The following is a 15159-nucleotide window of genomic DNA, read 5'->3' as shown; positions in this document are numbered from 1 at the left end:
ATTGTTGGCACCAAGAAAGTTAGATATAATTGGCATTTATCCTCACAAAAAATAGAAACTGCTTTGGCGCATACGTCACTTTCCCTCTCCAATTCCATTTTCCTAATGGGAAATGTGGTCAGAAACACTGCCACATTTGGCAATATAACGCGTCCATAACCATCAGAAAACTGAAAGTTGTTAAGCTGGGCTTTCACTGACTTTTCAAGATTTTAGACAGTGCCAATAATTTATTTTTGCTGTCGCTTTTCTTGTGGAGTCGACAAACCACAGACTAAAGTAGCAGAGATGTTTTAATGACAATCACAGACCTCGAAATGTACTTCTAAAAAGGGTGCCAAAGCAGCTAGCTACCTAGTTTTTTTATAAATACGGAGTGATTATTTGTTTAGAAATACTGTCAAGAGTATTGTAAATACAGTGCCTAGTACTTTTAAAAAACGTTTAAAAAGCAGTCCTGTAGGTTTAAATTTTGCACTAAAACAAAGAACTCAAGCACAAAACACAAGAAAAACAAAGGATAACCATATTACAGACTACTAGCAGGTAATCCAGAGATTTCTGGTTGAAGCAAAAATAGCTAGTGTCAATTATTTCAGAGCTTTCAATATGAACATCATGAAAAGTTAGAGCGCTATTCCCTACCTCTTGTGAAAGTGGTAGATTTCTGGCATGTTACCAAACAAAACCTCCTTCTTATTCTGCAAATGAGGGGGAATGAGGTGCGCCATGGCTGCGTTGTCCATTTCAGAAGCATAACCCTGCAACCGACACATTTTCAGTTGATATTGGTAGAGCCACAAAACATATGGTAGATATGGATGAGGTTTTATGGGATGAATAAACAAGAACCTGCAGGACACACAACAGCTCCTCCACATAAGCCCTTTCTGTTTCCAGCAGCTCGTTCATGACGTGCCTGCAAAAAGCGACAGAGTTGCAATATACCGTGTACATAAAACTATAGTAGTTACAAAAAAAAAATTGTCCAGTCAATTCTTATGTAAGAGCGGGGATTTTGTTTTGTTTATTAAATATTGCTACTAAAGCAATTTACATTATGATAGAGGTAATGAACTTGGCAGCTGGACTGAACGAGTAGGTAGATGGAAGTAGCAGAAATAAACACAGGCAAGTAGTTTCAGGGAAAAGTAAAGGATCCAAATAATACCAGCATACACAGAATAAAGTTCTATACCCAGATGTTGGTGTTACACTCTGTTTCTAATCTGCCTGATGGGAAGAGACAGGGGAAAGTAAAACTGGTCTTGTTTTCAACCCACCAAAATGCATTTTTAACACTGCTGGATGATAAAAGTCAGTTGATTTAGGTTACATCATTTAGTGTTAAACCAACACTGCAGGGAGGTAATCATAATAAGCTCCACCCACTATGTTAGAACCCCTTCGCCACCAAAAAATCTTATAGTTAAACACAGATTTTCCTCTTTTCATAATGTTGCATTCATGTTCAAAGGCAAGAAAGGAGGACTAGCCTCTGACCCCAATGATCCACATAACACGAACACAGACAAGAACAACAATGCATGCCCTCAGCCAAACAAGCCAAAATGTAAGACTTCACCTCCTGAGCACCGCCAGGTTCTCCTCCTCTTCTGACAAAGAGCCGTGTCTGTGTTTAACTACTCCATTCTGCAGGTGCTTTTCTCCCTTGTGGGACAAATTAAAGTATTACATAGATTTGAAATGTGTCTCAAATGATCAGTTTGAGATTTCACTGACTTTGTCACTGATTTCGTTGCCCTCTGAGTGACTCCGATCCAGTTTACCTCGTTGTGCTGGGACAAGAAAGTAGGACAAAGTCACAAGGTAAATAACCTACGGTTAAATGCTGCAGGAAATAAGCTATGACTGACCAGGTGAGTTGAGAGGAGATTTAATGAAGGCTTCAGGTCTTGGAGCAACTGGCTGCACCGGCCTGGTTTGCTTGGCTGCCAGCTTGTTCAGACTGACCCTCCGCTTGCCGAACATCTCCTGCATTGATGTCTGTTTTTGGAACACCTTCTCTACTTGATCCTGTTCATCGGGAAAAAGAGAGACTGTCATATTTGAAAACCAATTGCCCAAATCATATCTCAAACACCAGTTGGTGGTACCCTGAGTTGCTGGTTGAGCACAGCCTCATAATCGAACCAGATTGTACTCGGTTCCGGCAGTCGGTCTTTGCTTCGGTCCGCCAGGAAGCCCTCTAGCTCCAGCAGGGCCGATTCAGCCCCCTCATGTGATTGACACTTGTCCACAGGCTGGGAGGCCAGAAGATAAATGCCATCATCGCACCACTTTGAAGCCTGTGTAGGACAGTGAGACAGGATTAACACGTGATAGCAGTTCATGTGGGAGTTTTAGGTATGCCGGTGTTGCTCACCCTCTCCAAACAGTGATGCAACTCTCGGGCTTTAAGGAGCAGCTCTTTCTTTGCCTTCAAATTGTCGCTCAGATGCTGGCAGAGCGTTCTTAGCTCATTGCTCTTAGGTAAAATTGAATCCTGAGCGTAGTGAGCCTTTTGGATGAGGTCATCCCCTACACCTGCCAAGGCCAAAGCTCTGTCCAGGGTCTCCTATAGAACATAAATCACAGCTTTGGTCAAAAAGATATCTAATGATTAGCAAAGTATTATTGTTTTCTTTTAAGGAGGGGGATTTCGACTAGCAAATCAAGATACAGCGTAGTTATCTTGGATATGAAAGTGGGGTACGCTGTTTAAGGTGTCCGTTAAAATATTTGTTATGTATGTGTTAGTGCCCAACTGAGTTCAAAGAGTCCTCATGCTTTATTTTCCACTGCGTCTATCCTGTCTTTTGGAGACTCCAAAAAGTGTTCTGCCAGAATCACCCTTTATTTGCTCCATCCACCTTCCTACCAACTCTAACGATCTTCCCAGTCCCAGCTGAAGAAAATCTATTCCAGCTTTTGATGCTGCCACCACCATGTTTGGCAGTGGGTATGGTGCTTTCAGGGTGATGTGTATTGTTACTCTTAGGCCAAATGTAACGTTTGGCATTCAGCCCAAAACGTTTGATTTTGATCTCATCTGACCAGAGCACCTTGTTCCACATGTGTCCCCCATGTGGCCTTGCGGGACAATTCATGGTATTCTTTCAGAAAATGTTTTCCTCTTGCGCCTCTTACGTAAAGGGCAGATTTATGCAGAGTATCACTAACAGTTTTCTTATGAACCAAATGTCCCACCTCAGCTGTGTATGCCTGCAGGTTATTTAATGTGATCATGGGCCTATTGGTTGCTTCTTTGATTAGTTTTCTCCATGTTTGGGCCAAAGGTTTAGAGCAGGGATGTCAAAATCAATTGCACAAGGGGCCAAAATTCAAAACACACTTAAGGTCCTGGGCCAACCTGGATAAACATTTATTGAACACACTTAAACTTAATGTTTTTGGAACATAAATATGAATAAAAACAGACAAGAATTATTACATTTAAACCTCAAATCACTTATACAGTATTTATTATTTTGCTCTAAATAAAAAACGCTTGTTAAATTATACAACTTAGAACTTAACTTAATAATAATAATAATTTCCTTTGTATTGTCATTCTTTGTAACAATGTACACAGAACGAAATGTCGATACACCTGACCCGTTGTAGCGAGTCGATGCAGCCGCAGCCAGAGGGCGCCGCCATTATACCAATTAGGTATGTCTCGGTCGAGGCGCGAACCAGCGACCTCCCAGTCTCAAAGCGGGCACACTACCATCTAGGCTACTGAGCTGGTAAGCAACTTAACATTAAAATAACATTCATCCTTTGCTCCTATGTCAATGTATATATTAAAAAAAAAACTTAAATACCCCAAAAGATTCTGCTCTCCTTAATATATCTCCTGTCAAAAGTAGAAATATGAAAATGCTACAAAACCTAGAAATGTACATAAAACATGTATTTTTCAGAAATAACAATTCTAATCAGTCCGTTTTCTTTGCTCTTATGACTCTGATTTGATCGTTTGCTCTGATCGCAGCTGGACACTGTGTAGTTCTTTGCAGTATTGTGCGAAAAAGGTATAGTATATATATAGTATATAGCAGGGGTTGGGAACCCTTTTTGACTAAAAAGAGCCATGAAAGCAAAATATATTAGTTTTATTTTGGGAAAGAGCCACACCATATATTATGAGACAAATTTACTAAATTGCCAAACTTGCGCCCCAGACAAAAGCTTAGTCTTCAGCACATTTATTTTTGATGATTTGATAAAAATTATGAGAAGAGAATAATGCCAGAGCCTGTGTCCCAAAATCAACAAACATATCACTTAACATAGACATAACTTGTCTCTTTCTTGCAATTACTCAAGATCGGTTTAACTCATTTTGATCCTTTTTTTCATACATATTGGTTTCAAAACCAGATGCAAGCATTTATTGTGTGAAAACGTCACAACATTCTGAGAACAGGGAGCCTGATGTGCTTACCTTTGGCAAGAGATGGGAGGGAGTGCTTGCACTTTTTTCATAGCTCCACCCATCCCTCCCACTCACCCAATCAAATTACTTTAAGTTCTCTTCCGGTGTTTTGGCGTATTTACAATTTGTTCAGTGGATTCATCAAAAAGTATCTGAACACTGAACATAGATTATATAGTGAGTTTTTATATAAAGGATTCTTTAGCGTTGTACAGCCAAAACAAGTTTATTTTTTTGTGTGTGGCAACTTGACTGTAAATCGTAGTGAAAACGTGCCCTATATATTGTGAAAAGTACTGCTTTGCAATTCAGACTTGGTTTGGCTTTGCGTGTATCTGAATAGGATTAATGGTTCAAGTTTAGAATGAGATGGCGAGCGGGCCATTAATATATAAACAATATAGAATGGTCTTGCGAGCCGGATATGATCACATGGCGGGCCGGACGTGGCCCGCGGGCCGGGAGTTTGACACATGTGGTTTAGAGGTACAGTCAGGTAGTTTTGCATTGGTTTTAGGCACTGTAGTTTCAAAATCAAAGTCAGCTTTCTTGTCAATTCTATAGTCTAAACAGAAAATTGAAATTGTGTTTCTCTCAGCCCTCAGACACACTAAGACACTAAGACACACATGTAGACAGTACGACACATACATAGACAGTGCACGCACAAATGTTTTTATCACTTAATCATTTTTTATTACTTCTATAAACCTTTATTTTTTAAAAGAAGGTATCAGTATTGTGTCAAATGTAAGATATGATCGTATTTATGCTTATAGTTTAGTGTGATAGGGCCTAAAAACAAAAGATATTCATCTTTTAACATATTTACAAACTGTAGTCACTCACATGGACTCTTTCCTCATAGGTGGCGAGGTCACAGAGGATATGCTCAGCGTGGACATGGCTGATCCCCACTTCAGAGAAGGTAAGAAGTTTTTCAAACAGCTGATCCAGCAGATGTTTCACCTGCGGCACAGAAACAAGTTCATAAGCAGGAAAAGAAACATTATCACTGTCAGATGATCTGAGGGACTAACCTCCTTGTAGTCATCCTCAAAATGGCGCAGCTGCAGGCACTGCTCCAGTTTGGCTCGGTGCTTTCCCCAAAACTCGTCAAATGCCCTTTCCGTCTCATCCAACTGAGATAGCAGTCTGGTTAAAGGAAGAGGAAGCAGTGTCAAAAAAATAGGAAAACTCAGATTCTAAGTGTGAGGGATATTGTGAGAATATCATCAAATTTTAGAAAATTCCATTTTTTATTTTAAATATTTTGATTGGATTTTGAGCTTTAAGCACACAAAAAGACAGGTACCAAGGTACACAATAGACAAAACCAAGGAACGTAAAACAACTGGCAAAAACAAAATAATTGTGGCAAGAAAAATGACACAAATCCAAGTAGTAATAGTAGCATCCCAACTTGGGTGCTGAGGTTCTTAACTTGTTTGGGTGTTTGTGCATTTGGGTTGGCCATGGACCAAAAATGTTTGTGTTTTTTTCGCTACTTTTTTCCTTTTTTTTTTCTTTGCTTTTGTATGTGTTTGTCTTGGTGTCGGTCACCTCTCTCGAGGGATATGACTGGGGTATATAGATAGATAGATTAGTAGCATCTAAAGCAAAAATGATATTAATACGAAAAGCAAAACTATTTATTTTAAATGGATGAGTTTAATCAAATAAAACAGATGTAAAGGTTTAAACATCTTTTCCTCCATGACATCGTGATTATCAGTATTCCCTTTTGACAAATTTTAATAAATTTTGCACGTTTTTCCTTTCAGTAAAAGAAAAAAAAAGCCAAATAATGTTTTTTAAACAGGTTTTACTGTTGTGTGCATGTGTAAAAACTCGACTACAGATGAATTACCAAGACGAAGAATTACGAACTTTTAAGAAAAATGTCAAATTTAAATATTCGAATTTCCCCCAATGTTTACCACATAAACAAACAAAATCTCTTTGTTGAAATGATTTTTTATTCAAGGAGTGTTCACATAAAAAACACCTGCTGCACAATTCTTTACTCTTGCATATAGAGCTTGAGCCATCTAAAATATTCCTAATCAATGTAGGAGACCAAAAATATACTGGATAATTAGCAACCAACTGGGATTTTGAGATAGTCAAGGTTTTGCCTACAAATCAGAACGTTTGACTAAGCCTGGTTTGTATGCAATTACACACCTCTCATTTACAGAGCGGTTCTAGACGCTAATGCTATTACAGTGAGCTGCAAATGCTAAAGGACCCCCTCTGCTAATATTAGCGGTTAGATCACTGATGCTAGCATTAGGAACTATCTTCAGCAAGCTGCTAAGACAATGCTCACATTAGTAGTTAAGAATGCGGGTGAAATAACGCTAGTTATCATGCAGGTAGCACCCGCTTCGACAAGTAGCTCAACATGGAATAAAATAGAATTAGAATAGACCTTAGTGATGTCATTCCAGTTTTTGGAGATAGCCATCTCAATACCCTGTTCCATGATCTAATATTATAAAACTGACACACCTCTTGCTGGAATGCTGATTAAGAATTTATGGAACCAAATACTTTTTTATGGAAGTTCAACAACTTTACCATTACCAGTTCAGTTTCTACAATTGCTTTTATTCAGTAAAATCTCCAATAAAATATCAAATCACAATATAGGACGAATCAAAAATCTACCAAATCAAAGCAACCCACCCACCTCTGCACTGTTGCCAAGTTCTCCAGTTCATCCTGGTTCATGTTGTGGTCAGGGTTGTGTATCAAAGGTTCATTGATGCTCTCCAGTAGCCTGCTGCCCTGGCTCAGAGCCGCCAGCAGATCATCCTAGACAAACATACAGAGGCAATCAAGGCCACCACACACATACAAAAGTAGACATAATTGACAAAGAAAGGCCCACCTTCATCTTGTCTTTCCGAGAGCTGTGTGCACTGAGGATTAGGATGGTTGCCTGGGTTTCATTGGGGAGTTCTGTTTCGGCCAGCTCAGTGCCAAACGACTGCAGAGCCTGGGCCATTTTCTTTACCATCAATGCAAAGCCCTCGATAGCCTGCCATCAAAATAAACAAATGTGGGACATGAAAATTGGTTGGAAAGCCAGCCCACCACCGCATGAGAGAATGTGAACACAGTAGCAGATGGCCGGAGTTAGAACACTCTAACATATATATATATATATATATATATATATATATATATATATATATATATATATATATATATATATATATGTTATTAGCGTGGTTGTTAATAATATCATTATTATCATTATTATTTATCCATCCATTAGCTGCACCGCTTATTCGCTGGAGAGCATCCCAGCTATGCCATGCATGTTTTTGGAATGTGGGAGGAAAGTGGAGTGCCGGAGTGCCCGGAGGAACCCACTCAGGCACGGAGAGAGCATGCACTCTGCGCACCGAAAGGCTGAACCCATGACTGCAGAGCTGTTCCACGGACATGCTTATCACTTAGCCGCCATTATCACCATTAGTATTTTTCATAATGATATTTTACAAATGCCTATTGCAAAAATTACAAAAAAAGACATTGAGAAGATGAGTCAGGCAACATATTGTATCTTCAGAAAAGAAAATCTAGATGGAGACACTAAAGGTGGGGTGCGTAGTTTTCAGGTGTCCTTAAAAAGTTTAAATTAAATATTTTCGCTATTAAGTAAATACAATACCCAGCTGAGTTTAAAGAGCCTCCATAAATATATATTTTTTGACGCAACTTCATGGTTTTATCTTAATTTTATTATCGGTGTTCCGGCCACACAGCCCATTAGGCTGAAAGTAAAAGAGGCAACCAGAATGGTGGGTAGAAAAGTTCTTTTATCTGCTCACAGTTTCCTTTTATCCAAGATTGAGAATGGTGAAAGTAAAAAAATGGACTGTTTTAAATACAACCCAAACCCCCAAAAAGATGAAAATAGAAGAGTTTTTTGAGTGCATTTAAGACCCATATGTGCATGGGCCACACAAGCAGCTTGACAGAGACTGCAATGATGATTTTAGCCAGAAGATGGCGTGAGCATGTAGACTTTTTTGAAGTTACGGACACCACCTTTAGCATACAAAGGAGTATCAAGTTCATATTATATTGATCTCTTAACAGGCAAGTCTAACTGCAAAATAACAAGCGTGTTGCTGTGTGTTACATACGATACGGTGAGTGATCCACTTCTCGTGACAGTAAACTTGTGTTCCCCCGAGGTCCTGGCTCAGCTGTGCATGGTCAATATAGGAGTTAAGTTCACTCACCGAGCTCAGCATGATCACCTGGAACAGAACCAGAAAACGACAGCTGAGCCCACTTTTTGTACAAATCAGACACAGGTAAGTACATTGAGGCACATACAGGCACTTTCATTTTGAAGTCATCCTTGTTGAAGTTAAATAAAATGTTGGAAAGTGTGCGCTGGAGGAGAGTGGTGGGCCTCAGGACCAGAACCAGCTGGAGGTTTCCTGGGAACGCGCCCTAAGGGGATAGTGAGAGCAAATTTCAGATCAACCACCTTTTCAAAAATGATCTTTGGGGTAAGCAATGCTTGTAGTCTGCAGTTTGCAATAATCTGTGGTCAGTGCAGCCCTTTGAGACTCCTTGTGATAAAGGGCTATACGAATAAGCAGGACTTGACTTGACTTAAAGTGACAGTGTGTAAAATTCATTCATGTTATTGTATCTTAGAATGGAGCTGAAGCATATACATTTGAAAAAGACACACTAAGGACATTTGTAGGATACCACAATAAAAAACTCAAAAGCCTACATTCACATTTTATTGTTTGAGCAAGAACATAATAAAACCAGTGACTGACTGGACATAATTTCTATCTATTTATCTATCTACACTGGTCAGATCCCTCGAGAGGGGTGACCGACAGTAAGACACATACACAAAAACAAAGAAAAGAAAAAGGAACAAGTAGCAAGAAAAACCAAAACATTTGACCATGGCTAGCCCAAATGCCCAAACACCCAAACAAGTTAACCACCTCAGCACCCAAGTTGGACATGCTTTCGTCCCTCCAGATGAAACGAGACACAAGAAAGCGGCCACGTCACTCGGGTCAGGGTGACACAACACACTCCTCTGTTCAACGGCAGGGCCCGACAGCTTTCAGTGGTTTAGCCCTGCCGCATCATTCAGGTGCTCTGCCCATCCCTTAGAATACGTCTAAACATCCCACTATCCTTTCACAACACCTCTCCATTCATTCCTATCACCAACAAGAGCTCTAGCTTCCACTATATTTATACCACATAACACCATCCATCCACGTCAATCGCGACCTTCCTCTTGGTCTCCTTCCATTTACTTCTGCTCTGTAGATCCTCTTCAACATTCGCTCCTCATCCATCCTCTCCATGTGTCCAAACCAAACGAGTACTCTCATATGCACATGCTTGCTCAGTTCCACTACTGGACATGAAAACTGGAATTAAAACCACACCAAAAAGCTGATCGAGCTAGATATACCCAGAGTGGCTAGAACAGCGAATATCTGGAGTTGGTCAGAGCTAGCGTAAATGATTGACTCCAGTGGCTAGCAAGAGAAGCTACTCAAAAGTCTGTTCAACAAAAGATTGTGAGCCTAAACCAGAATTTGTCAGCTGCCAAGTCCCTGTATTACAAGACTCAGCAACGTTTGCTTTTGTGACCAGCATTAGAAGGTGAGCTACAAAAAACAGTAGTGGGTGAAGGCGGGCAACAGCCTGTGGCTAACATGAGCTGTTAGAGAAGGAAACACTGGAAAAAAAGTTCAGGATAGCAAGCACCAGATCCCTGAATTTCTGAACTCATCAACCAGCACATGCAGGACTCAACTCCAAGAGGAAAGTGTCTGTTAAGTGCTAAAAGCACCACTAGGACAAGCTACCTTTGCAAAATCATCATTCGGCCTTCCGTAGTCGTTAGATGGCAGGCAAATGACGTTTTAAGTTGTGTATTATAATTGAAAGTCGAAGGATCCTTTAACCACAGTTTAAAGTATCATCCTGCTCGGTAGCCTAGATGGTAGGGTGCCCGTTCCGAGACTGGGAGGTCGCTGGTTCAAGCCTCGGCCGAGTCATACCTAAGACTTACAACATTGGTACCCATTGCCTCCCTGCTTGTCGCTCGGCATTTAGGGTTGGAATTGGGGGGTTTGGTCACCTAATGACTCCCAACACAGCAGTTGGGTCCAAAAACCCGGCGCCGATTGAAGGCGACGAGTCACGTCGATAGCTTCGCGTGACAAAATGATTTCCGGTAGATATCATGTTGATGGTTGAATAATAATAAATAAATAAAAAAGAAGAGCTAGATCTTGTCATTGATGAGCAAGTAGCATGTGTGTGACAATTCTGATACTAGATCCTAATAAATGGGGAAAACTCTTTTTTTTCTGAAATTAAGAGTAGGCCTGTTTTGTTCATATTCACATAGTGCAATACGCCTTGCAATGAAAGTCAAAATAACAAAAAACAATGTCTGGAATCCGATCTCCCAATTTGAGAAAAACATGTGGCTTTGAATGAGTGAAAAATAAATCTGAATTTTGTTTGTTTGCTTTGTTGTTGATTAAAAACTGAAACAATTAACCCGTGGGCTGCGTTAGTCCAGAGGCACCCTGAAGGGCACAAATGGATCCCTACTGCACCTGGAGAGGGGCAGATGCGGATGCTTACAAAACAAGAAAGCCCCCATCTGAGTGAACTCACCGCAATCCGGAGCAGGGTCCCTTTGACGGCCGCCCATCGGTCCTGCCGACGATCGATGACAAGAATAAAGCCCACGTCCGCCGATGGCAAGCTGGTGCACATGCAGTGAGGAAAAATCCATTAATAGAAGAAACCTGACGGGAGGAATAGTTCAGATGAAAAAAAAAGCAGCGGTGTCGCAGTTTTCCTTTGAGACACAAGCGGTGAAACCATGTTGTGTTATTGTGTGGCTCTTATCTTCTCAGACAGGAACCTCACCATAGGAGGGGGGCCCTCTCGGCTTGGCACTTTACAAACTCGCTCACATCCTCCCAGCATGAAATGGGAGTAACTGGAGTAACAATCCCAAAGTAAATCTTATTCACGGATGAACTTATGCAGTAAAGCTGGATGAACCACAAAGGTAATGTAGATTCTAGCATGCAAATAGTTATGTGCTCAACCTAAGTCACGCCCCTTCATCTAATAGGCCATCCAATAGGTGTTGGCGGCTGCTGTAATGTGAGCCAATCACAAAGCGGCTTTGTCGCCAAAGAGTGTATCTAAAGGGGGGAAGGTTGGTTGAAGAACAGGCTTATGAAAACAAGGTTTGATGTTCAACCTGTCATAGAGTGATTTTTGCTATAATTAACCACTGGCTTCAGCCTACCATTTAAAAACCTAATAATAATACTACTGTGTATAACGGCATTGCATTGTCCACGTGCAGTAACTGACTAAATTAATGTGGCCCACTTAACAAATAATATTCTTCAGTTAGCAAACCATTCTACATAAGTATTATTTTTTTGTATTTTATTACTTTCTAAAAACCTTTTCAAAAAAGTAAATATAAACAAACATGTATTATAATAAGTCTCATTTCTCTCATTTTACCATATTTTTAAATTAATTTAAGAATCAAATAATAAAAACAATTTCAAATATAAGCAAAATAAACTGATATGTCATGTAGCAGACGATGTTGCTTATTTGATGTAAGATTTTTGTTATTGTAGTAAAATTAATTCTCCTGAAACAAAACATTATTTTGCTTATGCATCACTCACATATCACTCTTATTTACTCACAGCAAGACAGACTATTACATATTGCAAAAATAATATCAATCTACTGTGGAGAACTTTTTGGCTTGCTCCCGGTGACCGACATGATCCGAATTCGGGCCGAAATGGGCAAGACGATATCGGTCTGATAAGCAAAACAATTAAAACAATATTTTTCCCCCGAAAAAAAAAAATGTTATAGAGTACAACGTACGCAATTTAAAATGATTCAAAAAACATACAACAAATATGGGGAAAACATATAAGTTAACAGGTAACCTATTTAGTTGGTAATCTTTATTGTAGTATTGTAAAAAATATCCCCCCAAAAAATCAACTGATCCATTATTCATTATTTTAACAAGCAGTAGGTAATGATTAAGTTGGCTAAAGGCTCCGAGAGGCACAAAAGACAGGAGGGTTTTTCTCTTTATAACATCAAGCGGCACACCGTAACCTATCAACTGAAATCATTCTACTGTTAAACTCAACACAGAATAACACGGTGCACTCAAACACGGTTATAGACAAAAACAAGGATGTAAATGGGGTCAAGTTTAGGTTTCTGGTTGGGGTCACAAATGTACCCCTCCCCCATTTCTCATCCACTGCATGACACCCTGCAGAAGACTGATAACAACCCTGGATTAAAACTGATGAATGCAGGACTCATGAGAATGATTTCCTTTACAGTGAGCCTCTACTATACACTACAGAACTATTTCCCGTCAATCCATTTTTGTTGGGGTTTTACAGTATACAGACAATTACGAATTTATAGTTGCAGGCCTTACGTCTTGTACATGTTTTAAAAAGCCACACTGCAGAACTGAGGTCCACTGGAAGAGATGTACAGTAGTGTTCTTACCAGCAACAAGAGGAAAGGCCTCGGCAGTGCGAGGTTTAAAATTTTACTAAAATACAGTACTTTTTTGTTCCAAATAGAAAATTAAATCTATGCCAATAAGCATAATTTAATGTGCCGTATGCGTTTCAACATTTCTAAGTCAGATAAACCTAAGTTGAATGATGTGGCTTAACACAGTTGTGGTGTTTAAATGTAAAATATTGTTCTTCTTGTGTTTTATGAGTGTTCACAAGGAGGTTATTTTTAATAAAGAGCGGGACCATGGCAACAGGGATATGTTCCAGGGAAAAATGAGCCGTGGTCTCAACTTTATCAAAATAATAACATAACATTCTGTGACAGCAATATAACTAGCAACCTCACCTGGGTACACTTGTCAAGTAGGTGAGAACATTGTGGAACTCCCTGTCCGTAATCTCGCCAAATGATGGAAATTCTGGGAAAACGATGATGGGGCTGCCATTATCCCCTCGACCTCCTGAGCAAGAATAAGGACATAAAATATATGATTCAAATAGTATAGAAAAGAATTGGGGAGCAAAGAAGTCTCAAATGCTATGTCACGACAGTGACAATTACTTTCGTTATTTTTTCCCAGAAGCCGTCTTACTGCCTCCCTCAAACAGCTGCTTTGCAAACGTCTGTGCCCGGAATATCAATCCAGTGACTTGCCCATCTTTTCTTCCCGTAGCTACGGCAACAGCAAGTGAGCAGTCATGGTTCTAATCATGTCTATAAAAATGGTTATCGGCATTGCTTCTGCATCAAGGTCACAAGCTTTTTGATGTAGGAAAAGATTGGTTGGTGGAAGAATCCTTAGCAAATATAGATATATATTATATTAGATGAGTGAGTATACAGTAAATAAAGAAATGGTCTTCATATTTTGTCATATTTTAAGAAAAAACCCTGCTCTGCCCTTTGTTTTGTTTCTCATGAAGACAGGAGACTAAACAGTGACATTTACAAATCAAACAACTGCCAAGCAAAAAAGAGGTCACAAAAAATATGCAAATGCGAAAAAAAAAAAAGCTGACACATGCATCAGACTGTAAAACTGCAGCCGTTAATGATGTGCAACGAGAAGCAAACAAAAGGTCTTGGAATATGTGTAGGCAAGCTGAAGAAAATTCGTATTTATATAAATGTATTTAAAATATTGAGACCAACATTGGACTTGGTGAATAAAAATACAAACTGACTTTTTTCCCCCATGGCCTCACCACCTGTGGGAGGTGCCGAAAGGGTCGGGTGCAAAGAGAGCCGGGTAGCAGCCAAACGAGGGGTCCACGGATCCCTGGCTAAAGAAACCGGCCTTTGGGACAGAAAAGGTCACCTCTATGGCGAGGAAGAACCAAAAGTCTGAGGTTGAGAAGTTTTGACTAGATATGATCAGACTCATTTCCACACACAGCTTGGGCTCTGGTCCCAGTCCTCTCGAGAGGGGTTGGACTCTCTTCTACTTGCCCTTATTGAGAGGCACAGAGCCGGTGAGGGCATATTGGTTGCCCAACGGCTCAGCACCTGTATATTACGGGTTGTTTGATTTGTAAATGTCACTGTTTAGTTAAAAGGGTAGCCCCCTTCAGCTTACGGATGTTGTGACGGGTCCCGACTGTTGTACCCACCCTTCTTGGAGTCCTTGGAGGGTGTGCCCCCTGGGCACTCAATCATACTGCTGGAGGGCTTCAACGCTCACGTGAGCAATGAGGGTGAGACCTGGAGGGGCATTATTAGGAGTAACGGCCTCCCTGATCTAAACCCGAGTAGTGCTTTGTTATTGGACTTTTGTGCCCATCAAGGCTTGTACCCAACGATGCAAAAACTCGGGCAGGGAGGAGTGTGTTGACACCATGGAAGGCGACTTCCGAATGGCTTCAAGGAATCTCATGTTCACCATTTGGCGTCTTAGGGGGGAAAGCGGTGTGCCATCAACACTGTGTATAGTGGAGATTGGCGACATTGTGAAGCGGTGGGCAGAATACTTACAAGACCGCCTCAAACCCACCAACACGTCTTCCTCTGAGGAAGTAGAGCCTGGGACTCTAAGGTGGGCTCTCATATTTCTGGAGTTGAAGTCACTGAGGTGGTCAAAA

General features: G+C 40.4%; 1 protein-coding gene across 4 annotated transcripts in view; it reads right to left on the bottom strand.

Moving 5' to 3' along the window:
* The window catches only part of mcf2lb (mcf.2 cell line derived transforming sequence-like b), a 58992-nt gene that overhangs the window by 16871 nt on the left and 26962 nt on the right, over nt 1-15159 (bottom strand). For all 4 annotated transcript variants that reach the window (XM_088352185.1, XM_088352182.1, XM_088352184.1 and 1 more), the window contains exons 3-17: nt 13427-13541; nt 11150-11240; nt 8804-8923; nt 8608-8724; nt 7341-7490; nt 7140-7264; nt 5485-5599; nt 5294-5413; nt 2387-2578; nt 2118-2309; nt 1878-2037; nt 1744-1799; nt 1586-1671; nt 853-919; nt 646-761 (exon numbers count right to left, since the gene is read on the bottom strand). In XM_088352185.1, coding sequence (XP_088208311.1) covers nt 646-761; nt 853-919; nt 1586-1671; nt 1744-1799; nt 1878-2037; nt 2118-2309; nt 2387-2578; nt 5294-5413; nt 5485-5599; nt 7140-7264; nt 7341-7490; nt 8608-8724; nt 8804-8923; nt 11150-11240; nt 13427-13541 — 1822 coding nt within the window. The remainder of the gene's footprint in view (nt 1-645; nt 762-852; nt 920-1585; nt 1672-1743; nt 1800-1877; nt 2038-2117; nt 2310-2386; nt 2579-5293; nt 5414-5484; nt 5600-7139; nt 7265-7340; nt 7491-8607; nt 8725-8803; nt 8924-11149; nt 11241-13426; nt 13542-15159) is intronic.

The sequence above is a fragment of the Urocampus carinirostris genome, chromosome 14 (assembly GCF_059441175.1).
Source record: "Urocampus carinirostris isolate Australia breed hairy pipefish chromosome 14, RoL_Ucar_1.0, whole genome shotgun sequence".
Classification (NCBI taxonomy): Eukaryota; Metazoa; Chordata; class Actinopteri; order Syngnathiformes; family Syngnathidae; genus Urocampus; species Urocampus carinirostris.
Note: the sequence above shows the minus strand (reverse complement) of the source record. Positions and strands in the feature narration are given on the sequence as shown.